The 22,972-nt window shown below is 43.4% G+C and overlaps 2 protein-coding genes across 3 annotated transcripts in view; both read left to right on the top strand.

Moving 5' to 3' along the window:
* The window catches only part of FAR2 (fatty acyl-CoA reductase 2), a 119,505-nt gene extending 112,824 nt beyond the window's left edge, over positions 1–6,681 (top strand). For both annotated transcript variants that reach the window (XM_040062471.1, XM_040062472.1), the window contains exons 10-12: positions 3–132; positions 979–1,106; positions 2,111–6,681. In XM_040062471.1, coding sequence (XP_039918405.1) covers positions 3–132; positions 979–1,106; positions 2,111–2,273 — 421 coding nt within the window. In that variant the 3' untranslated portion in view covers positions 2,274–6,681. The remainder of the gene's footprint in view (positions 1–2; positions 133–978; positions 1,107–2,110) is intronic.
* Positions 6,682–12,298: 5,617 nt separating this feature from the next.
* Positions 12,299–18,198, top strand: LOC120751905 (zinc finger protein 572-like). The gene is made up of 5 exons (XM_040062421.2): positions 12,299–12,430; positions 12,594–12,666; positions 14,380–14,991; positions 16,436–16,537; positions 16,613–18,198. The coding sequence occupies exons 2-5, from the start codon at positions 12,594–12,596 to the stop codon at positions 16,966–16,968; spliced, it is 1,143 nt and encodes a 380-aa protein (XP_039918355.1). The 5' UTR covers positions 12,299–12,430; the 3' UTR covers positions 16,969–18,198.
* Positions 18,199–22,972: the final 4,774 nt, after the last annotated feature.

Genomic DNA, 22,972 nt, shown 5'->3' with positions numbered 1-22,972 from the left:
AGAATGATGAAGGTCATCAATCGGCTGCACAAATCTATGACACTCCTGCAGTATTTCTCCACCCAGTCCTGGAACTGGTCTTCAGATAATATGAATATGTTAATGAGTCACCTTAACACAGAGGACAAAAAGGTAAATATCTCGAATATGTGTTGCTGATCTCAGATTCTGTTCATCTGCAGCAATTCTTCTTGGTGTATTGTTGAGCTTTTAAATGATATCTAGATGATTGGAATTGATTTTAATCTGGAATAATTTATTTATTTCAGGAGCTTTCCATTTATTAGAGGAGAATGTTTTCAGGTCCCTTACAACCCAGCCTGTTCTGTGAAAACTTCTTCCTCTCTACAAAGCCTTTCTTTGCTCTAAGAGACGTACAGCTGCCTGAGAGCGTGCTAACAATTTGTCCAGTATGAGCACCTAAAATGAACTGGGGTAGTTGGCTCTGCAACAAGGTTTTGTTTATGCCAGACACCAAATTTATCCATTTCCTGGACTTCTGTTGATGTAGCTGCCAAAAGAGAACGCAGCACAGCTGAGAGTAGCACTGATGCAGAGGCACCTGTTGACTCAATGTCCAGTTAATTTATTTTCACTTAATTCTGGTGACGTGTTAAAACTGCATGGAGGTTTTCATTTGAATCCGTTTGCCTGTGTGCAATGCCATTTTTCTTCCGTGATTCTGTGTGTGCATGTACAAATAAATGTAGTTATGGAAAAGCTGCCACCTGAAAGATAAACACCTTTATTTTCTGCCAGCTAGCACTACATTTCTGCTTGCTTTGCCCAGATTCCCAGCTGGGTGGGACATTAATCAGCAACTGTGAAACACAGTCTGGCAGTGCTTGGGAACTTGGTGGCTTTGAGAATTTCAGAGAGGGCCTTGTCAGGAACAGAGATCAATGAAGAATTGATGCTTCAAGTGAACTCGTTTTGAGGTCTGGTGTTCAGCTTTTGCTCTTTGTCTTTGAATCCCAGTTGTACAACTTTGATGTTCGCCAGCTGCACTGGTCAGAGTACATCGAGAGCTACTGCATAGGTGCTAAGAAGTACTTGCTAAATGAGGACATGGCTGGCATTCCAGCAGCGAAGCAGCATCTACGCAAGTAAGTCACGCCCAGGGACAAAGATAAGAGCTCCTGGCTACCTTCGGGCAAAATAAGTCTAGCTACATTGCAAAATTATAATTATTATTGATTAAAATGGAGATAACTACCTTATTTCTTATCACAGCAGTTTGTCAGTTTTTACAAACACAGAACAGGGGAATAGTTTGCCATAGCAAGGAATCCGAAACAAGTTCATCATTCACAGATCACTTTTAGGAGGTTTAACAGGACCTCAGGAATAGGCTACTGACTGCCTCAGACTGTGGGCTGTGGTGCAGTGATAAAGTTTACCTTAAAATAAAAGGGCTCTTATAACAGTGAAACGTCTTGAAGTCTTTAGGTGTCTTTTTTCCCTTGGTCAAGCACTGGGAAAATGAGAGTTACAGAACTGCAGAAACTTTTGCTTGACAGAACAAAGACAGGATCATTAGGATCTGAAAAATGCAGTAATAGCACTGAAATTGATGCTGTAAACTAACCCACTCCCTCCAAAAGATAAAAAATCCCAGTGATGTGCAGTATTGCAACAGTGAAAACCATTTATGATCATTATGTAATTTCACAACTCTAAAGACAGGGTTTCACCCAAATAAGAGAACCTTGCTCATCAACTCCTGTTAAGGTTCTCTAGCCTGCCCCAAATCCTGCAAAGTGAGAGGTAGCCAATACATGAAACCAAAGCAGAAGGTATTGGACACAGCCTGTCCTAAAGAAAAACCTCTCCATATGACTTTGCTCTGGTTTGAAATGAGCATATAGAACAAAAGAGAATTCCAGTACAGCTGTTCCACCTACACCATGAACTATTCACTGTGCTCCAGCTTCCGCAGAGTCATTGGCAAGACCAAGGACTCCAGCACAGCATCTCCACTAAAACAGGAATGGCAAAAAGCCCAAGGACTACTTGTAAACAGGATTTATTCCTGAATTACATGTAAGAAATGCAGGGGGCTGGTGAGCTTCTTGTGTGTGTGTTTCTTGATAAGATGCCTCTTTTCCAGGCTGAGGAACATCCGATATGCGTTCAACACCACGCTCCTCGTGATCATCTGGCGCATCTTCATCGCGAGGTCGCAGATGGCTCGAAACATCTGGTACTTTGTGGTGAGCCTCTGCTACAAGTTCCTGTCCTACTTCAGGGCATCCAGCACCCTCAGGCACTGAAGCCATCCGTCAGCAACCAGCCTCTTCCAGAAGGACCTCCATCTCCTCTAATCAGCAACTGTGGGCATCGGGGTCTGAAAGTAGCAGAAGAATCCACTCCCTCCAACAGCAGCTGGCATTTATTGTGCACTGTTACATGCTCACCTTTTTAATTTTAACTAATGCTTTAATACATGGTCTTTCTTCCATAGGACCAGGCCAATTTTTAAAGCCATAACTGAAGCTTTAGGAACAGGTCAAGCAGGGTCCCCTCATCTAGAGTCTGATGTGCAAGAGTAAGGATTAACCAAAGTCATTGTCTTCCCACTTACTACTCCCTAGGCTATCTTAATCCTATCTTCTTCCTCAAAAGAGGCAAATTTAAAGCACGACCTTAGAAGACAAGGATGCCACCAGAGCAAGGAAATTAACCTGTAAGAGGTCTTCCTAAAGCAGCTGTTCCTTCATTCTCATTCAGTGAAATGATACCTTATTGAAAGAACAAGATTGCACCCCCTCAGTTTTTCAAAACTTAGGAGGGGGAAAGATCAGTCACATGAGGCCAGTTAATACATGGAACAGTTTTCAGATCTTGTATTGCTACTGAGGACTGTTGCTTCCAAGCCACACCTGAAGACACACATAGAATTCATGCACCTGTGTTAACTCTGCCCACTCACAAGCTGCTTTCTTACAGAGAGGTCTTCTTTTCTCCCTGTGGTTAAGGTTTCAGTCTATTAAAAAATTCCTGGTCTTGTATTTATCACATTTGCTCGGAACATTTTTGGGGTCTTGAAAAATGATGTATTAAGCCTGAGAATGAAGTGAAGGCTTCATAAAAATTGGAAGAAGAATACAGAAACCCGTCATTATTTTTGAAGTATAGGTCTTTTTTTCCCCTGCAGGAAATCTCTCTCCCTGTACCTGAAAACCAGCCTGATACTGGGCTTTCATTACAGCTAAATTACTTTGCAGTTGATAATTTCCACTGGCAAAGAAAGTGTAAAGACACACATGGAGGAAGCATCACTGGGTCTGTTGTGCTGCCACTCCTGTCAGCAGGCATTAAAAAGTCTGAAACGTGTTTTTCTTGAGAATAGGTTAAATGTTGGATTTAATGATCTTAAAGGTCTCTTCTGAACTAAGCAGCTCTGTGATTCTTTTGACTTCTGTGTAAGAACAGTCAGGCAGCTGTGAAGATAACGTACATTGTCCTGCAGTTTAGAATTTTCAGAATTTGATTTTTCAGTTTTAGAATTAAATTGCAATTTAGAAAGGAAGTCAAGGACCTTCCCAATGCTCATGGTTATTGGAGATCCTTGTTTCTTGTAGTAAATTGTAAATTTCTATGGGGGCCGAGAGGGAGAGCCTTCTTCAAAGCAGCTGATGCAACAACAGCAACAAATTTACTGTTGTCAGATTTTCAGTCAAATCTTAGACTGAAATACATTTTATTCAGATAACACTGAATAAGCACTTTTAAGATGATCAGTCTTCACTGCAGCACCCAATTTCTCTAGTCTTATTTCATGCCAGTTGTCTGAAAAAGTAATGCTACACAAAAAAAACTCAACAAAGTGACACAGTTGCTCTTTTGTAAGCTGAGAAGAGGGGACAGTGTTTACAAACCTGGCATTCCTCAAAAGTTATACTTGGTTTTGGTAATGAAGGCAAGAGCAAATGATGACATATGTCATCATGTGTATTTTATACCTGAACACTTCAGGCCGGTTCAGAAATCCTTCTAAAGGTTGAAGGAATTTATCTTGCCCCATGTGCCCCAGAGGTCTGGTTCCAAGCAATTGCCAAAGGATGCCTGCAGCAGAACCTGACCAGAAAAGTGGTGTCCAGGATGGCAGGGCTCTGGCACTGCCTGCCACAGACCTCTGTGTTTGTCACACACTGCTTTTGATCTGTGCTTAAATAGGTCAAGTACCCAGTTTACAAAGATGCAAATTTCTGAAGCTCTTGCCTTGGAAATGTGTTTCCTGTAGCGAAGCTGGTTGTTGATTGTGTTTTCCAGCTTCAGGGCTGGAAAGTGTCAGCACCTGGGAAACCTGGAGCTGTGCATTCAGGGGCTGGGGACCAACGTTCCCTTGTCCAGTGCTGCCACAGCAATATTTTGGTGAAGGTTGTGGCATTGTACTTTGCTACCTGGGTGGGGCTGAGGTAGGTTGCTGCAGGGATTCCTCCAGGAAGAGTGCATTTCCTCAGTTACATAACGGGGTCATCAGGCAGCTTGCAGTCCTCATAGGAAAGGCTAAACAGCAAAGCAAACCAGAACTGTAGATGACTTTGAGACAAACTTCCACTCAAACATTAGGAAATAATTTCAACACTTATCCTGGAAGTCTTTTTAAGTGTCTGCATGGACAAAGAGAAGCAACAGAAGGAGATCATAAATCTTGGGCTGTGCACTTGACAGAGAAAAGCTTGGGTCTCAGAAAAGTCAAAGGTGCAGAGCTGCTACACCGACATCAGTCAGCTCTCCTGAGAGTAAAGTGTCCCATCTTTTCTTCCCCTTCCCTACTCAAGCCAGGAATTCCTCACAGTATGCCTGTAGGCATTCACGGTTTTGTGCACAGGCTGTACTGTCCCCACAAGTCCGAGGTGTATTTTTTGCTCCCCTGGAGCACATCCAGACCTGGTTTTCTGAACACAGAAAAAGGTGCTGCACTCAGAACAGTGGTGGTGTGACATTTTAAGGCTCTTCAATATTTTGCTGAAGGAAACAGCGGCAGAAAAGCTACTCAGCCCTGAAAAAGCAGCAGGAGTTGTTTGGGTTGGAAAAACAGAGCTGTTGCAGATGGTGTCTGCTCTTCTGGAGACCTTTCATAGCCCACACAGCATCGTCAGCAGCTGGCTCCAGAGCTCCGGCCTTGCCTGGGGCGGATCAAGCTGTTAGTTTGTCTTAACACACATGTAACACGCAGGGGAACTTGAATCTTTAATCTATCTTCTTGTGGCTTGAGATGTTTCCAGCTGATTGTGTGAAGCACAGACAATTCAGAATGCCTTGGTGCAGGGGCTGATGTGTGGCAGTGGCCCTTGAGTGCCAATTGTGATTATCGTCACGGGGAGCAGGGCATACGAACTTGTGCTCACCTCAAGCAGTGGCTGATGTCTGATGGTTTACTTTGTGCACCTCAATGGGTTTGTGCTCTGGAGAAACCCAAGCCTTAGGGAAAATATCTGAAAGAAACACTGAATATCATTTCACCATCAGCAACGGGCAGAAGCTTGCAATTAACAGGTATCCTTTTTTAATTAAACAGCGATAACAAAACAAACAACAGCAAATCCCTACAATTAATCTGTTTTAATTACCTTTTGAATGACAAGCAAAATTATTTATCTTCAGCATGTCTGTTACTAAAAAAATAAAATTTCTTACCCCTCCACCCTCCTCTGTTCCTTGTTAAGAAACAAGGAATTCCAGAGTACGGAGGGAGGGGTAACAGACCCACTGATAAATCACAGGTTGTTGGCCCCATTACCCACCTCCTGCAGAAAAGTGTTCTTTTGCATTTTCTAAGGAGACGTGAGTACATCTGCCTGTGTGTACAGCTGCATCTTCCAGCACCAGACAACAGGTGTGGTAAAAACAGTGGAGCTCCTCCTGAAGTGCCAGGCTGTGCTTGTTTGGTGTGCCCTGTTCCACCTCACTTCACGACAAAGCGATTAAAACATCCCCTCATTTCCAGTGTAAAGGGAACCTAACCTGTAGTTGTTAATCGAGTCATTATCATGAATAAGCAACTGGGAAAAGAGGGAGGGGGGCATCCTTTTGTTTGTAAATAAGCTACAGCTTCACGGTTGAAAGCATGCTGTTGCTCTGCCAGCATTGACGTTCTACTGCTGAAAGCAAGGATGAACTTTCAGTACAATTTCAATACAACTGGACCCCTTATTCTAGCACAGAGCAAATAACATTCCCCAGAAGGGTAGTGGTGAACATCCCATTACATGGTGCTAAATACTGGTATGAAGGTGGTACAGATTTACTTAAAGAGAATTAAAATCAAAAAAATAAAGTGTATTTGGGGAATAATTAAAGATGTACTATCCCACTTTTCTCTATTGCTTAAATGCCAACTATGAATTGTTTTTTCAGATGAACATGAAGCCACTTACAAAAAGTTTCTTGTCCTTACGTGATGTTGGCAGACCCCAGTTTATAGTAAAATATGTACTTCCACTGTCCAGAGTTTCTACGGTTCTATCTGCTATTTCTATCCTCTTGTTAGCTACAAGACAACTTCCTGTTATAAATCTTAATTACAGAGTTTCTAATGTTAAGGCGTAACCTTTTGAGCTCTCAAATCAGATAAAATTATCAAACCACAAATTACGTGAACCTCAGCCATAAAATCGTTAATACGATGTTTATGTTATTTCAGACATTTAATAAAACGATATTTTAAAGCTATGGTCACTGTGCATTGCTTGGTTTGCTAGAAGAGGTGATTGCTTGCTGGCCGTCGCGGTTGAGAGAGGCGGCCTCTCCAGCACATCTGCGCACATCTGCAGCACAGCTGTCGGTGGAACGGCAGCCCCACCTACAGGAGGGAAACCCAAGTTCTAAAGGCCGCGAGAGTGAGACTTTTAACCCCGATACAGAGGACTGGGAGGCCCTGCTGTGTGAGTGTCCTGTGGAAACTCACAGGGGCAGGTCTGTAGCAAAGCAAAATTGGGAGTAACCCAGCCAACGTCCTCGAATAACATCTCATTTTTTACATTTTTACCCCATTTTTTAAAAAAAATTAAGTATAGAGACCGCACCTCATTTTCTTAGTTTTCTGTCAAGCAAAAGTAGATAATATCTAGTAATTATCTCCCACTTCCTAGCAATATAGCAGGCTTTGATGAGAGGAAAAGACACAGCATTATCATGACCCTTTGCTTAAAATCATTCCCAATCCTGAGGTCCAGGGCATACATCCAAGATACCACTTTCATTTTGTTAGCAAATCTTTCCTTAAAATATCATTTTCCATTTTTTATGTGTAAATGTGATCTTCATGGAGGGGAAAAAAAATCAATTTTCTATTAAGATGCATCAATGAATTAAAGCCATCAGCAAGAAAGTTTGAATTCTTTCCAAGCAACATGTTTTAAAGTCAACCTGCAGACTTCAATATTTAAAGCTTTTCTTCTGACATTCTAATTGCCCAGTATTATCGAGGCAAATAAATAAATGAAGAGAATTGCATTAATCTTCATTTTTTAAGGGAAGCAAAAATAGGAGGGAAAGAAAATGATGTAGGACAAGTCCTTTGCTGATACACTGTAGGTCACAGGACAGAATGAGCACCAGGTCTCAAGGGAAGGCATCCCAGCCAATTTTCAATTTTCCCCATCTCCCTCAGTTAAGGACAACTGGTGTTCTTTAAGAACTGAGCTGACAGGTCCCACTTCCTAACTCCCAGGATGATTTGGCTGTGAAATGTGCTGGGGAACAGTGATAAATTGGATTTCTGGACTCATGCCCTACCTATGGAATGGCTACCACAGCAAAGGAAGCTGAATTAGCCCAGAGCCCATCCAGAGCCAGGAGGGGGCTACACACTCCTCTGCTTCTATTGCCACAGGTGTCCTGATGATACAAATTCCTGCAGCTGCCTGCACTGCAGTCTCAGAGGTGACTTGCTCCTTCCAGGGAAGCAGCAGATAACGCCCAGCCTCAGATGCAAAAGCCACAGCAAAAGTACACAGCAAAGAAATGCATCTTTGTAAATGAAGATTAGGCAAGAGGGGATCAAGGCAATAGCTCAGGAGCTGCTAATGTGATCCATCTTTTCTCAGTTTTCCCAGATCAAAGTACGAAGAGAGCTTTGCAGAAGGCTTTCAAACAGGAATTCCCACCTCAGCTTCTGCTCTGACTTCCGTATTTCTGATTCAGTTCTCACTGCAAGCTCCTCCTCTCCAGCTGGGGTTCATAACCCCTCCTGAGAATACAAACCCTTGAGAACCACTGGCTTAACCTGGGAAAAGCTGCAGCAAGGAATGAAACACTGGATTAAACGTATAGAAACTGGCCAGCGAAATCAGGGCTGGTGAAAATGCCAGCAGAAACGTTTGTAGGAAGAGGTTTTAACTGTCTTTGGACCAGTAAATAGGCAAGATTTGAGGCACACAAAGAGTGATGTTTTGCTACTGATAACACAGGTCCTTTGCCACTGTCATTTGTCACTGAGTATTTGCTGTGCAAGACATCAAAGAGCCCCCAAAATTCAGGCAAGTACCCCAGTGCCTCTGGCAGTTAGGTTTTGACCAGAAAGTAACAGAAAGTTTATAGTACAGCAGAATCTTGCAGAGAGAGGCAGGTGAATTTAAATATATCTTTCTCTTTTCCTCAGGCTTTTAAAAATGGAGGCGTCGCGGAACTTGAGGAATGAATGAAAAATTTACACCTACAGAGAGAAAAACAATTGTAATTATAGAGTAATGAATAAAACTGGCTAATTGGAAGCGTGAACAGCATTAACTTGTTCAACAGCGACTCTATGCAACACTGAGTTAAGGGGAAATTGTGTCCTCTCTTCACAATCCATGATTATTAGTCATTTTAGCACATTTTGTTACTCCCCTCCCATCTGAGGCTGACGTGATAATTGGTCTGGAGAAAGGGAAATGTCAGCTGCTCGTGGAGGTCTCTGGGAAATTTGCTACCACTTAACACCTCTGGGAAAGCTTTATTGGTAAATAGAGGGCTGCCACATAGGATATGCCAGAAAACTAAGGTTTAGTCAGCCAGGACAAATACAGCAGTGAGCAGACTAATGAGGTAAATTAGCTTGAAAAGGCAAGTGAGGCTCAAGTTTGGCACTTTGCAGTCAAAGCTGGGAGAGAAGATGTGAGTTCAGGCTCCTGATAGATGACAATCCCAGTGGTGGGATAATAAAAGCAACAGTTACATTCTTTTATTCATTCTTTCATCTTTGGCATTAGGGTGAGATTAATATTTCCAGAAAAAAGAAAATATTTTTTTCCCTAGTCTTCATAATTACTGACAATATAGAATGTGAAAGCAGGCAAAGGAATTAGCTAGAATTTAATATGCAGAAAATTCCAACTAGCTTCTATTAGTATTTCTTCTAATTAAGATACTGTTTAGCCTTAGCATAGTCAATGAGCAATACAAAATAGGAAATATATTTTGGTATGTGAAGCAAGAATTTATCTGCTGAGTTTTTCTTTACAGCTTGCTCTTTTACAGCATTTGGCATTTTATTTGGAAGGGCTATGTCCTGTGATGAATATGGATTTAAACATCGACAAGTTTTGCTTATTTCACTGGAGGTCTTTTCCAACATCAGTGATCCTGTGATAACTGTGAAATACAAGGATTTTGTCTTATCAGAAGTGAGACAAAATACTGAGAGAAGAGATCCCAGGCAACATCCACTGCCCCGGGGCACAAAAAGCAAGTCAAAATCCTGTTCCTCACTTCTGCTGAAGAGATGGTGAGAACTGGATAGCCACCAAAAAAGAAAGGAATGTATTTCCAGAAATCAGGTGTCTGTAGTCTCAGAGAACCAGCAGTAAGATCCCAAGGCAGGTAAATGCCTGGAAAAGAGCTCGTGAGAAGATGTGCACTAAAATGTCCTTTAAGAAACTGCTAAAGAATGTACTGTCTCCTACTAGAGAAAGGAGAAAAAAAAAAAAAAAAAGAGTAAGTCTGACAAGCCACAGTTTTTCCTACTGGTCTAAAATCATGAACAGGAATGGCACAGGGGATGGCAGGTAGGTCAGATTACATAAAATAATGTATTAAAAAAAAATAAATAAAGTACAGCCAAGCAACTATGTTCCAAAGTAACTGGAACACAGAACAGTCCAAAAATATTCTATAATATTACTGACTGGAAGACAACAGGAAAAAAAAAAACAAAAAAAACCACAAAAATTCTGTGTCTTTGCTGGGAAGATTAGCATAAATTCTGTAATAAACACAAGATCAGCATCAAAAGGATAAGAATTCAGAGCAGACAGAGAAGAGGTTATAGAGTACTTAATTTAGATTTTTTCCTGTCACCTAAAGGCTGGAACAAGCTGAGGTAGGCTGGTAGATATCCTGGAGAGCTCCGGAAAGATGGACAAGATTGAAGAAGACAGAGGAAATACAAGAATGTGGGAACTATTTTTAGTGAGCCTGACTTCAGTACAAGAACAATACTCAGCAGTCACACAGCAGTTAAAAAGGAAAAGAATAATAGTAGAGAATTCCAAAGGCAAATTATGTCACGTCAGATTTTCTCTTAACAATAGAGTGAGAGGCATTGTTAAAAGCAGAGGAGTTGGCAATGGCATACAGTCTGTGTTTTAAAAGGTTTTGATCTCACATGATCATTCTCACGAATAAGCTGAGGCAGGAACACTATGAAATTAATGCAAAACCTGACAGAAAATCACAATACTTCTTTGAAATTCAGTGTTAACCTGGGAAGTTATATTATGTGTAACGCCAGATAAGAGGATCATTAAGGATCTGAATGCTGGGATGGAGAGTAGGCTTGACCTCAAGGCGGGAAGGCTGGGAGCAGTACAGGGGACAGGGTTAGCTAGAACTCAGAATATTCCTGTTAAACTGAAACCCAAGGCTCCTTTTGAGAGCGTTCAGTTTTCCCTGGATGCCAAAGATACCATCTTCCTGCTATTCCTGACAATCAGTCAGGATTTTCTGTAGCCCACAGCATTTCCAGCAATAGCCCCTGATTTATTACATCCCTTTCCAGGCTGGGCAATGCCGCTCTGGGATACGGATCCAGCACCAATAAGGCCGTCTCAGCACAAGTTAATGGATCACTGCAGTAGCTCCTCTCCACTCAGTGAATTAGAGTTTGGACAATGTCTTCTCCAAGTTTATTTTGCAGAGGCCCCCAAGATACTTTGATAATGGATATAACATAGCTGTAAGGTGAGGAGTGGCCATTCTGTTTCACAGACTCACGAAACCATTCAGGTGGGAAAGGACCCCCGGGAGGTTTCTGGTCCAAACTCCTACTCAAGGCAATATGGAATTCCTACTCAATATGGAGTTCAGACAAGGTTGCTCAGAGCTTTGTCAAGTGAGGTCTTAGAAACTTTGAAGGATGGAAACTTCATTACTTCTCTGAGCATCCTATTCTTGTACCTTTTTTATCATACCCGGGAGGTATTATTTCCATTGCATATGGTAGGAATGGCACCAGAGGAACAGGCAGGAACTGATGCCCAGAAGTTCCACCTGAACATGAGGCAGAACTTCTCCCCAGATTACACAGGGAGGGTGTGGAATCTCCTTCACTGGAGCTATTCCAGAACCATCCTGGCGCTATCCTGTGCCATGTGCTCTGGGATGACGCTGCTTGAGCAGGGGCCAGGACGATGACCCATTCCATGACTCACTGTGCCGAGCTGCACCCCTGCCAGGTCAGCCCTGTCCGTGCCCGGCAGGGACACGGAGCCCCACGGACGCCAGGTCAGCCCCATCCGTGCCTGGCAGGGACACGGAGCCCCACGGACGCCAGGTCAGTCCTGTCCGTGCCCGGCAGGGACACGGAGCCCCACGGACGCCAGGTCAGTCCTGTCCGTGCCCGGCAGGGACACGGAGCCCCACGGACGCCAGGTCAGTCCTGTCCGTGCCCGGCAGGGACACGGAGCCCCATGGACGCTCCTTGAGGGGGAACCCAGCGAGCGAACGTGGCCGGAGCGCGGGGATGGAACCGCACGGGGCAGCGGAGGAAGAGCTCCCGCCGGATTTCCAGGGCGCGTCGATGGTGAAGGGTGAACACGAGGAGTGCCCGGCGCTCCTGCCGGATTTCCAGGGGGTGTCAATGGCGAAGGGCGAACACGAGGAGCGCCCGGTGCTGCCGCCGGATTTTCCTGCTCGGCCCCGGGCAGGAGTGCTGGGATATGCCGGGAAGAACCGGCAGCGGGGCCGGGCGAAGCGAAGGCCCGGCAGAGCAGGCCCGGGCGCGGGGAGCGGGGCCCGGAGAGCCCGCGCTCGGCAGAGGGCGGAGCGGCCCCGAGGGCCGGGGATTAAAGCGCGGCCGGAAACACGAGGGCAGGTGAGGAGGCTGAGACGGGCCGGAGGCCGAGGGCTCGTCGGTGTTTCCCGGGGAGACTGAGCTTAGGAAAAGGCGCTTCTTATCACGCTGGTCTGCGGATGAAGCTCACGACTCAGCCAGCCGCAGGTCTTTGTGCGGGGCTGCCCTCTCTGTCCCGGCGGGCTCGGTGGCACGGGCAGGTTTGCTGCTCCTAGGCCGGGCCCTGCCGCATTGTGCTGTACCAGCGTCTGCCCTTTCTGCTCCCGTCTGCTGGAAAAGGTTCCACACTCCTTGTCCTCTCCTCTTGTAGATGGAGCCAGCAATGGAGCCCGTATTTTCCAGTCTCCATCGCCCCAGGGGGAGTGATGCTGCAGGATATCCAGGTGAGATGAAAGCTCTTGCTAGTTAAATCCCGCAGGGCAGCGTGGTGCCGGCATTCCATCCCCGGAATGCCATGCCAGGCCGAGGCAAGGCTGTAGTGGCGTTCTGGGTTTCTTTCTGCTGCACCTCTTCTAGAATAAGACAAGACAGTTCATTAGGAGCGAAGGGCAGCCAGCACGCTTCCCTTTTCCAGGGTTTCGCACAGGTGAGGAGGTCCAAAGGAGTTGTGGAGCTGCATCCAAAGTGTGTGAGCCCGGCTCTGGGTGTGGGTGGGAATGGAGGGTTCTGTGTTTCCCTGTCACTGTCAGAGACCTGCAAGGCTCTCGGGGAACAATCAGCCTCGTGGGTCTAGCATAAGGAATGAGTGCTCCTGCCAGAGAGAGCCTTCTTCATCCCTCTGGGAGAAAGCTCCCTCTTGGGTGTAATTCCTTGACATAAGAGGGAGGACTCCCTCTCTCAGCAAATTTGCTTATTTTATTGCTTCATTTAGATGTTGGTAGCCGTGCCCATGTAAACAGAGCATTTTGCCTCTTCAGGCATGTGACTTAAGAATTTTATTCCTTTGTATCATAGAGGTAGGACTGAAATTGCCCTGCAGAGTTTTATCTTGAATCTAGAAAACCTGAATTGGTTTTGTTAGTGGATTAAACAAACTTTTTTGTGTAAAATGTGTGAGTATTATTTTAATGCTAGATCAGCGATGCTATTTGCTAAATCCTCTGCTTGAATTAATAGTAAACACCTGAAATTGCTTGCAAAAGTCAACCTTGGCTAAGTGTTTATTCGGTGATCCTTAAAATTCTGTTCATGCTGAACAGCTGTAAATATAAGATCTACCCATCTGGATAAGATAGCTAGAGCTTACTGTGGGGTGTATGATGGTGCATATACACTTCTGAAAGAAACAGGTTGCATTCTTTAGGAAGGAAAGGGACATGTTTGAATGTTTCTGGTGAGTTTCTTCAGAATGCAATTTATTTAGGAAAGTAAATGTTATGTTAGGTCTAGCTATGAAAAACGATTGTAATAGTTAATTGGGAATTAGCTGTTTATGGTGGTTTTTTTAATCAATAAAGAGCCCTTTGACTTTTGATGCATAAATATACAGTATCCTTATAGTACTTACAAGTATTGTTGTGATAGAGAAAAAAACCTGGTGTGCCAACCTACGAAAGACATAATTTAACTTTTTTTTTGCAAATATGAACTAGCACAAGTGAGAAACAACCTAAATCTCCCTGCTGACCTTGCCTAGTGAAGGTTACATGGGCTCTTTTGTGCTGAAAGATGCCCGCCCAAATGCCCAGCTTTGAAGCAGTGTGTTAATGATCATTTAGCAGGCTGGAAGGTTGTGAGCTAAGTCGTGCAGGAACAAGTAGCTAAAAGTAGATATTTGGGATGGGTGAGATGCTTCAGCATATTCCTTTTCTTCCTTCATCTTGGCAGTCTTCCTTCTACCATTCTCTGAAGGGAAGAAGTAGAAGGAAATGGGGAGAGGAAGGAAGAGAAGAGGAACATTCCTTCCCTTTCTCTTCTTCCCTTTGCCACTTTTCTTTCCCTTTCTTGTTTCCGTCTTTAGAATTTCCATTCCTCTTTGGGAAAAGGAACTCTGGTGTAAGCTGTAGGTAGGCCTAAGAAATGGAGTTATTTTACAAGGAGCAGCTTGTCTGCCTCAGGGAAAGAGGAGTGTTAAGCTGGGTCTCTTACTCCATCAGGGGACAAGGAGGAGGAGAAGGGCTTCCCTGAAGTCCTTAGGCAAGAGGAACGGCCTCAGGGAGGTGAAGCCCAGAGCCCAGAGAGGGGGGCAGCCTGTGATGGTCCCCCTCATAAAAAAAGAGACTCCGGGAAGCTCGTGCTCGGCGCTGATGGCCAGAAACTGCCCTGGGAAGAGAAACCCTTCAAGTGTCCAGAATGTGGGAAGGGCTTCAAGGGGCACTCCAGACTCCTGACCCACCTGCAAATCCACACAAGAGAAAAGGTGTTTGTGTGTGCAGAATGTAGGAAGAGCTTCAACAGGAAGGCCAACCTGGTGGTTCACCAGAGAGTCCATACAGGGGAGAGGCCATACAAGTGCAAGGAATGTGAGAAAACCTTCAGCTGTGCCTCGAGCCTCGTTGCTCACCACAAAACCCATCTGAAAAAGAAAACCTTTTCCTGCACTACATGCAGAAAGGACTTCAGTGGGAACAGAGCTCTGCTGCAGCATCAGAGAGTCCATACAGATGAGAAGCCCTGTAGGAGTTCAGAGCATGGAAATAGCTTCAGTGTGAGCTCAAACTCCATCAGACATCAACATCTGAGCGAGAGACCCAGTGAATACACAGCAGGTAACTAAATTAAGTTGAGTTTATTTCGAGTTATACAGAATCTCAGGGGATACATGAAATATTCTGGTTACTGTTTCTTTCTAAACAATTCTCCCTCTTTGCTTTGGCTATGAGTTGGTTGCTTTGGTTTTGTTACTTTCTTTTTTTTTTTTTTTTTTCCATCTCTAATATAATGCATTTATCTCTGCCATCTGTGGAATGTACTTGAAAAAGCTGAAGTTAAAATTTAGGTGTTACCGTGAAAGTTGCCTGGCATCTTAGACTCCCCAAAGCTCTCACATCCCAGTAATAATAAAGATCTCACTAATTTCTGCTTCATAGTGTTGCCTGATGCCTAGCCTTAGATCTTTAGAAGTGCTCAGCCACCAAAATGCTAAGCTTAGGGAGATGAGAGGAATTTTGACTTGCAAAAGGCTGTAAACAGTGCCTTGGTCATCTCTAGCCGCTAATTTTTGTTACATGTGGATATTGGATCCTAGCTTTTTGTTGCCTGCAGTGGGAAGTCTCTGGGATATTCTTAGCACAGCACAGGCAGTCAGACAAAGGGATTGTTTCAGCTAGGGAGTTTTCTGGATTTTGCAATATTTCGTGTTTTAGTAATGACCTGAAACTCAGGGATAAAAACTGGCATTTTGGGGTGTTTTTCCCTGTTGTTGTACCTTTACATGGGCAGTCCCTTTATCCTTGGTCAAAAATGTTTTAAGTTTTCATCTTGGGTCTTGCCTAGACACCCACTGAATTTTTGTGGGTGTTGGCGTGAGAAAGTGTTTTGTGTGTGAGGTTTTTCTTTGGTTTTTGTGGTTGGTTTGTTTGGAGTTGTTTTACTTGTTTTTGTTTATTTGTTTCTTCTGGGGGGGGGGGGGGGAAAGGAAGATCATTTTACCTTAGCAATGGGACTAATGATGGAAGTTCAAGTTTGTGACAGAATTGCAAAAGTGAATTCTTAATGTAGGGTTTGGGGCCTCCCAGTCCACAGATACAGAGAGGTGGTCTAGGAACACTAAGAATAGAACTTTACACTCCTTGATTTTTCTTTGTGGCTTTTACAAGATGAGCTTATAATTCCTGAAGAAAATTCTCATTTTTGCCCTGTCAGTTGGACACTGAATAGTATCAGATTAGTCTAACACTGTATCTGTTTCTAAAGAAAGCATACAAGTACAAACCTATTTTTATTAAATGTCAACTGCCCTTTTACTTAACAGGTTCCTTGCTCCAGCTTTGCTACTTCCTTTCTCCTCCCTGTTTCCCACCCCCCTGTAAAAAACAAACAAACAAAACCCCTGCATCTGCCTATTCTTTGATTTTTGGTGTAGTTTGGATCACCGTGTGACTTGAATGAAGTTTGGATTTCAGGATGTGGGTGAGAGGAAGGGCTGTTGCTGAGCTGCCATGTTTGGAATACGAACCTTGCCGTTCTTGACTTGCAGTGTCTTCCTCTTAGATGCAAACCAATCTGAATTTACATCTCTGCATCAGAAAGAAGAGCAAAGGTGTGGTGCAGAGGAAAGTGAGAGGGATCACTGGAATCTTGTTTCTGCAGAGTGTAAGTATAAAAAGACTTCTAAACTACCTTGTCTTTTTACATAGCAGGCATTAACATTCTCTTCTCTTTGTACAGTGAAGAAAATGAGGGAAAACATGGATATGTTTCTCCTGAATCAGCAAAGTCAGCTGCAGGTGCTTCAGGAAATTCAGAAGCAACTGAATACGCTGCTCCCAGGCAATGCTCTCTTGAACTCCAATGTTTATAGCTTAGGACTCCTGCTAGGACAGCAGGCGGCTGCTGCAGCATCTGTTTCTTGCCCCCTTCTTAATCCCAGCAGGCTCCTCGCCTGTAAAGGTGCCAGTGCCTTATCCCTTTCATCTGCCTCTGGAGCTCTGCCTGCTCCTCAGCTCCCAGTCTCTCAAGATCCTGTGACTTCTGCAGCTTGCTCAGCGTTGTGCTGTGAATGTGTTCGGTGCAAACACGTGTGACTGCTCTGTTCTGTCACTCGGGGCAGGTGACCTCTGGGCCGGGGTGTCGTAGCTCTTGTACCTATCAAGGTGCTGACTGTACACTCAGATGCATCAGCAAGCAGCAGTCGATCAAATCCCTCCCTGCCCTGTAGCCTGCAGGGATTTTGGCTGGGAATTACCTTTTTTTGAGGTAATTTTGAGGTAACTCAAGAGATCGTTATCACTGGTGTGCAGTGAAGTGCAACGTTCATATACAAGATAATGCATCAAACTTGAGTGTGTTTTTTACCTGATATGTCTTTCAGCATGTACTTGGGCAATTGTACATCTCTTAATGAGTTGAAACTAATGATAAAGTCCTCAGGGGTGATTTAAGTATCTCCTGTTAAGTCTGATTTATGTAGAGGGAAAATGTAAAGGGGTTTGTGTAAAGTTGAACAGCACCCCTATTCCCAGTGTCTTCTTGCAAAAGCTTCCTTCCTTTAGGGAGTCTTTAAATTAGGTGTCCTTGACTTAGCTGATTCTCAGGCCAGCAGCACTGCTGAAAATAAATAATAAAAAAAATACTTTCTGCTTTTTGTTTAAAAGAAACAACCCACCTCCCCCCAACAAAATTAAAAAAAAAAAAAAAAAAACCCTGAAAACACAAATGAAAAATCCCTCAACAAAATACTACCTCTCAAGTCTGCCTTACCTACCAAGAGTTCATGAGGAAAAGCCAAATGGGTTTATAGAGCACTTGTTCTTTTGTTCACAGGTGAACTCAGTTGAGCCTGGATTTAGATACTTTTGTCTTATCCTATTTTGATTATTACAGGGTTTTGGCTGTTAAATATTAATTAGGGGTAAGAGTGGGGTAAATAACAAACACTGAGAAGCTCAGTTGTTACATCTTGTGAAAACAGCAGAGAAATTTTTTTTTTTTCTTGCAGTACTCAGACATTGGGGCCTGTCAGGGTTGGAAAGTGCAGAGTTTTAAGACATGTTGGTCTGGTCTACCTTGTTCCATCAGTGACAGACTTGGGGCAGTCTCAGAACCTTTAAGCTTCAAAAGTGTGAAAAAAAAGCTGGTTTACCTTTGAACTGGGATAAAGAAACTTTGGGGCTTGTACCTTTGCCAACAGTCTTTCTCTTGAACTGATGCTGTGTTTGTGCACGGTTGGTTTTGTGGTTTGTAGTTGTGTTTTTTATGTTGCCTTGTTAAAAGGATGCACTCCTAGTAATTAATAAAATAAGGTTTTGATTTTAGGAATGGGAAACACTGGTTCTCTTAACAAGTCATCTTTTGTTGTCAGAATGTCACATTCTGTCCCAAAGCTGAAACTGTGTGACCAGGTATGTCACTTCTGCTGTGTGATTACAGATTGTGAAAATCACACACCTGTTTCTACTGTCTGGGATTTTGGATTAGTCCTAACTCATCAGGATATTAATTTAGCCAAGAGGCCTTAAAAGACATCCCTTCAATGTGATCTTGTGCTGGTATCTTTGAGGTGTAATTTCCATCAGTTGAGCATTTCAGAATCCTGTGCCTGCAGGCTTCAGAACTTCAGTAAGAGTTGCTGCTGTTCCATGGAAACTCAGTGGTACTGTTGATAACTTTTTATGGCGTTTGATGTCATTCTGCATAAAGCAGAATCCCCTCATGAAATCAATGATTAAAGTTTGTATTTCAGTTGGGTTTATGGTGTTCATTATTAAAACATTCCACTTCTTTTAGAAATTAATCTTTGCTGAGTTTTTGTCCTTCCTAAAATATTGCATAGAGGTGGCCCCTGGGAGTCAAAGGCCAGTCAGAGCTGTTGGTCCTGGCAGCTTTTGTCTGGGTTTTTCCTTTCTCTGCTGCTCTCAAATCTGGAGGTGTCCTGGCTCCATTTTCTTCTCTTTGAATGATAATAACAACGGACTGGTACAAGTGTAAGAAATAATGGTCTGAAAATACAGGAAATTGAGGGCAATATTTTGAGAAGCAGCTGGAATTCCAGATCTCTAAAACTGGCAATAATTTGCCCAATTTTGCTTTTAACCTGCCCATCTTTGGAAGCATTTTCTTTTCATCGGAGAAAAATAAAGTAACTCTTGAAGTTGTTAACTAAGATGAGAGCAGGAGAGAATTTTGAAAAATTGCTGATTAAAGTACATCTGAAGAAATTACGCACTCAGGCAGGTAATTGAAGTGTTTCTGTTGGGAATGGGAGTTTCTGAAGCTGGTAGCTGTGTGGAGGTCAACAAGTTGAATAATAAAAAAAGAACTAACATATAACCTTAATCACACAATTTATTATGGCAAGATAACTCTGGAAAAAGAGACAGCCAAGGTGAAATATTAATCCTGGATGACATTTAGGAAATCTTAATGTGGATGCATGAATTTAAAGATTGATGTGGCTGGTGACCCAGCAGTCTTTAAAGGTTTTTAGCCTTGTTAATCTAGACTGGATCCTGATTTCTTAATCATGTAAGACAAGGATAATTATTTTAGCTAAGCTTCATCGTGGTTTTTGTAATGTGGTTGCATATAAAACATTAATCAATTATATTCTAAAAGTTATAAAGGTCTCCAGCCCGAAGTTTTTAGGGCTAAAAAAAGAGAAAGCTCGGAGGTACTTCGTCACTAGTTCTGATGGGGAAGACACCTCCACTCTGCATCAGTTAACTCTTGGGATTTTCTGGTACTCTTCAGGAAAAAAATGGCAAGTTTTGCCTCAATCCATAGCTGTTGAAAAGAGTTAGGTTCTCAACACACCCAAAAGCGAGATTAAAACACAAATGAGATTAATTGTTTGGATCCAAAGCAATCGCTCACTTTTATTTTTTTCATGAAGGAGGAAAGAAAGAGAAAAAAATAGAAAAGTAGAAAATGCCAAGGATAAATAAACATGTTATCATGCACTTAACTAGGCAAATGCCAACATTTAAAAATACAAATCTGGTGACAGTTGCAATTCCAACTCATGCTAACTGTTTTCTCTGTCCTGTAAGCCCTAAAGGCCTTAGCAGGGTAGCAACCCATGATCCAGGTTGTAATCCATCAAACCAGGCTTGTGGTTGCACTGACTGAAATAAATCTCCAGCTTGAACACTCACTTCTTTTGTCTCAGCTTGTGCCTCCTCAGTGGAGGATAAGGCACTATGGTAATGCAACACCCAGTTCCAGATAAATTCAGCATATTCCCACCTATATTCCCTTTTCAGTTTAGACAATTCAGTATCTGTATATGGGGTATCTTTTGTGGTAATTCGAGATGTTTCATCTTCCAAATCATCATTCAGTTTTAGCGTGGAGTTGTTGTGGAACAACTTCGTCAAGTTGGTTGTGCAGGGATTCCAACGCAGACTGTGGATATGTTGTTGTTTCTTTAGGCAGCTTTGGTTCTCATTCATCATCCCCTTCTCTTCTAAATCTCTCTGGAAACTTGAGGCAAATCATAAAACTTGAAACAACAGCAAGGGCAGGAGCTGTGCATTTGCCCTTCACTTACACAGAGCTTAAACAGAGGACAGAGACAAAGCTGTGCTGCAACTCGTCTTCCCTGATGAAGGTCCTATGCCAGGATCTGCATGATCTTCAAGGTCTCTTCCAACCCAGGCCAAAGTGGTTGCTTTTCCATCTCAGCTGAGCTATCTGGAATGTGCAGGTGCCCAAGATCTCAATGGCATGGTCACCAGAGGATAAAAAATTCATCAGCTTGAGTATTATACACAGTTCTTTCTTTCCTTATCAAGCAGGAGTTACAGCCAAAATAACTTTTTCCTCTCAAAATCAGTAGTTCAGTCTAATTTTAGCAGCGCTATGCAAAAAACCCAGCAGGTGGAGATCTACAGCTGTGTATTATTTATACAACAGCAGCTTCTTAGGGACCTTGCACTGGGCAGAGGCAGCTGTACTTAGATATTGTACAAATACAAAGTGAGACGGTGTTTCCTGTCACAAACAACTTTCAGTCTGGAGCAGCATCAGCACAATTCCATCAAATGGGAAGCACTTTCATAGAGAATAAACTCTAGCGTGATTTATTGCATGGTTTTGCATTTTTGTAGTTGAATATGGCCCAGATTTGAGCTTTCCAAAATCTCAAGGACAAGAGAGAGCCCACCACATTCCCAAGGAAACTAAGGAATTGCACAAAGCATGGTTACACACAGTATGGCTGTTGGAGTGAATGCTTCCTGGAAACACTTGAAAAATCGTGATGAACAAACAATTGGAAAAGCATCAAAGGGGTCTAAGGCTAGGATTAAAGCTTGATTTATCACGTTTGTTTTTATTCCATGCATTTTGGTTTGGGTAGTACATTGTAGATGCATTTTGCACTTTGGCAGGCTCCACAGTTTTGAGGATTTTCTTGTTTTTCAAGGAAGAATAATGAAGTGAACTTCTCAAAGGCAGAGAATTTAATTTTCTGTGATGGTAGACAACACTTACAGGAATGGAGAATCTATCATGGGAAGCACAGACTCAGGAAAAGGCTTCAAAAGCCATGGTGAGTATCAGCACAACATAAGCTCCAGTGGTGATGCAGGGATGCCCCCAGGAACAAAAAACCAGGAAACGCTGCACAAACCCAAAGAGTCTCAAAATATTCACCCTATATTGGTCATTTGGGAAAATTTGTTCAGCAGTGATAGACTGAAGAAAGAACTAAACCCAAGAAGTTCCTTGGCATGTATGAAAGCAAGAAATCAAACAATCACAGGCATCCTCTGTGCCCACCCTCCCTTGGAAAGTCCTTAATGTGCTGTTACCCCTCTAAATATTAATAAATACTGTGGATATTTTGCATGGTACAGCAGACACAGGAATTAAATCCACACAGAGATGCTTTAAATCAATAGCACTTAATTAGTTTAAATAAGTAGACACAATCATAAATAGCCCCAACCAGTTTAGTCAATAAAGTTTGATTTAGCAGAAACTAAGAACGGGAGAGAGCAGGGAACTTGGGTTTAGGGACTAATACTCAAAACCAGAGATTTTCCATTTTAAATGGAAGCAATTTAAATGGCGTCAGAGGTATGAAAGAGTAACAATTTTATCTTTAACCCCTGCAGGAACAGTTCGGTTCCATTGCAAAACAGATTGAAAGGACTGATTTAACAAACTCCAAATCTGCCACCACCTGGGTATTCAGGGAAACTGCATTGCACTCAAATGCAGGCAGACATCCCTCGCTGCCTTGCCAGGACTGGCTGGCAGAATAAAACCCGCTGAAGCCATGGGATAAGTCCAAAGTGTCCCTGGAGAGCCAGAGGGTTCTTAAAACGCTGGCAAATTCTGAAAAGACAGGTAAGATTTATCCCCTGCTGTACCTGAAGGGAGCCTACATGAAAGATGGAAACTATTTCTATTGAAAGACCACAACAAGGTCTCCCCAGAGCTTTCTCTTTTTTTTCTGGGGGTGGAATGAAGAAATGTGAGGGAGGAATCAGAGACAACTGTGATCACAGAGATGCCAGGGAGTGCCAGGTAAAGAGAACAACTGAGACAACAGAAAAGTGTGGCAGTGCAAGGGAGCTTGTGAAGGCTGCACAGCAGAGGAGGGGCTGGAGGACAGCCCTTGGCTCTGGTGAGGTCACACCTCAAATCCTGTGTCCAGTTCTGAGCCCTTCACTGCAAGATGGACACTGAGGGGCTGGAGCGTGTCCAGGGAAGGGAATGGAGCTGGGGAAGGGTTTGGAGCACCAGGAGGGGCTGAGGGAGCTGTGGGGGCTCAGCCTGGAGAAAAGGAGGCTCAGGGGGAAACTTCTGGCTCTGCACAACTCCTGACAGGAGGGGACAGCCGGGGGGGTTGGGCTCTGCTCCCAGGGAACAAGGGACAGGATGAGAGGAAACAGCCTCAAGCTGTGCCAGGGGAGGTTCAGGTTGGACATCAGGAGGAATTTCTTCACTGGAAGGGTGATTAGGCACTGGAAGGGGCTGCCCAGGGAGGAGGTGGAGGTGTTTGCATAGTATATTGGGTAGTGTTTGTTTCCTTAAACACGAGGTGTTTAAGGAAAGCCTGGTCTCCAGCAGGAGAGGCCG

This window comes from Hirundo rustica, chromosome 4 (assembly GCF_015227805.2).
Source record: "Hirundo rustica isolate bHirRus1 chromosome 4, bHirRus1.pri.v3, whole genome shotgun sequence".
NCBI classification, from domain to species: domain Eukaryota; kingdom Metazoa; phylum Chordata; class Aves; order Passeriformes; family Hirundinidae; genus Hirundo; species Hirundo rustica.
This window is presented reverse-complemented; position numbering and strand designations above follow the sequence as displayed.

Coding starts and splice junctions, on each gene's coding strand:
- LOC120751905 (XM_040062421.2), top strand. CDS start 12,594: ATGGAGCCAGCAATGGAGCCCGTATTTTCCAGTCTCCATCGCCCCAGG. Junction 14,992..16,435: donor ACCCAGTGAATACACAGCAG/GTAACTAAATTA, acceptor TCTTCCTCTTAG/ATGCAAACCAATCTGAATTT. Junction 16,538..16,612: donor GAATCTTGTTTCTGCAGAGT/GTAAGTATAAAA, acceptor CTCTTTGTACAG/TGAAGAAAATGAGGGAAAAC.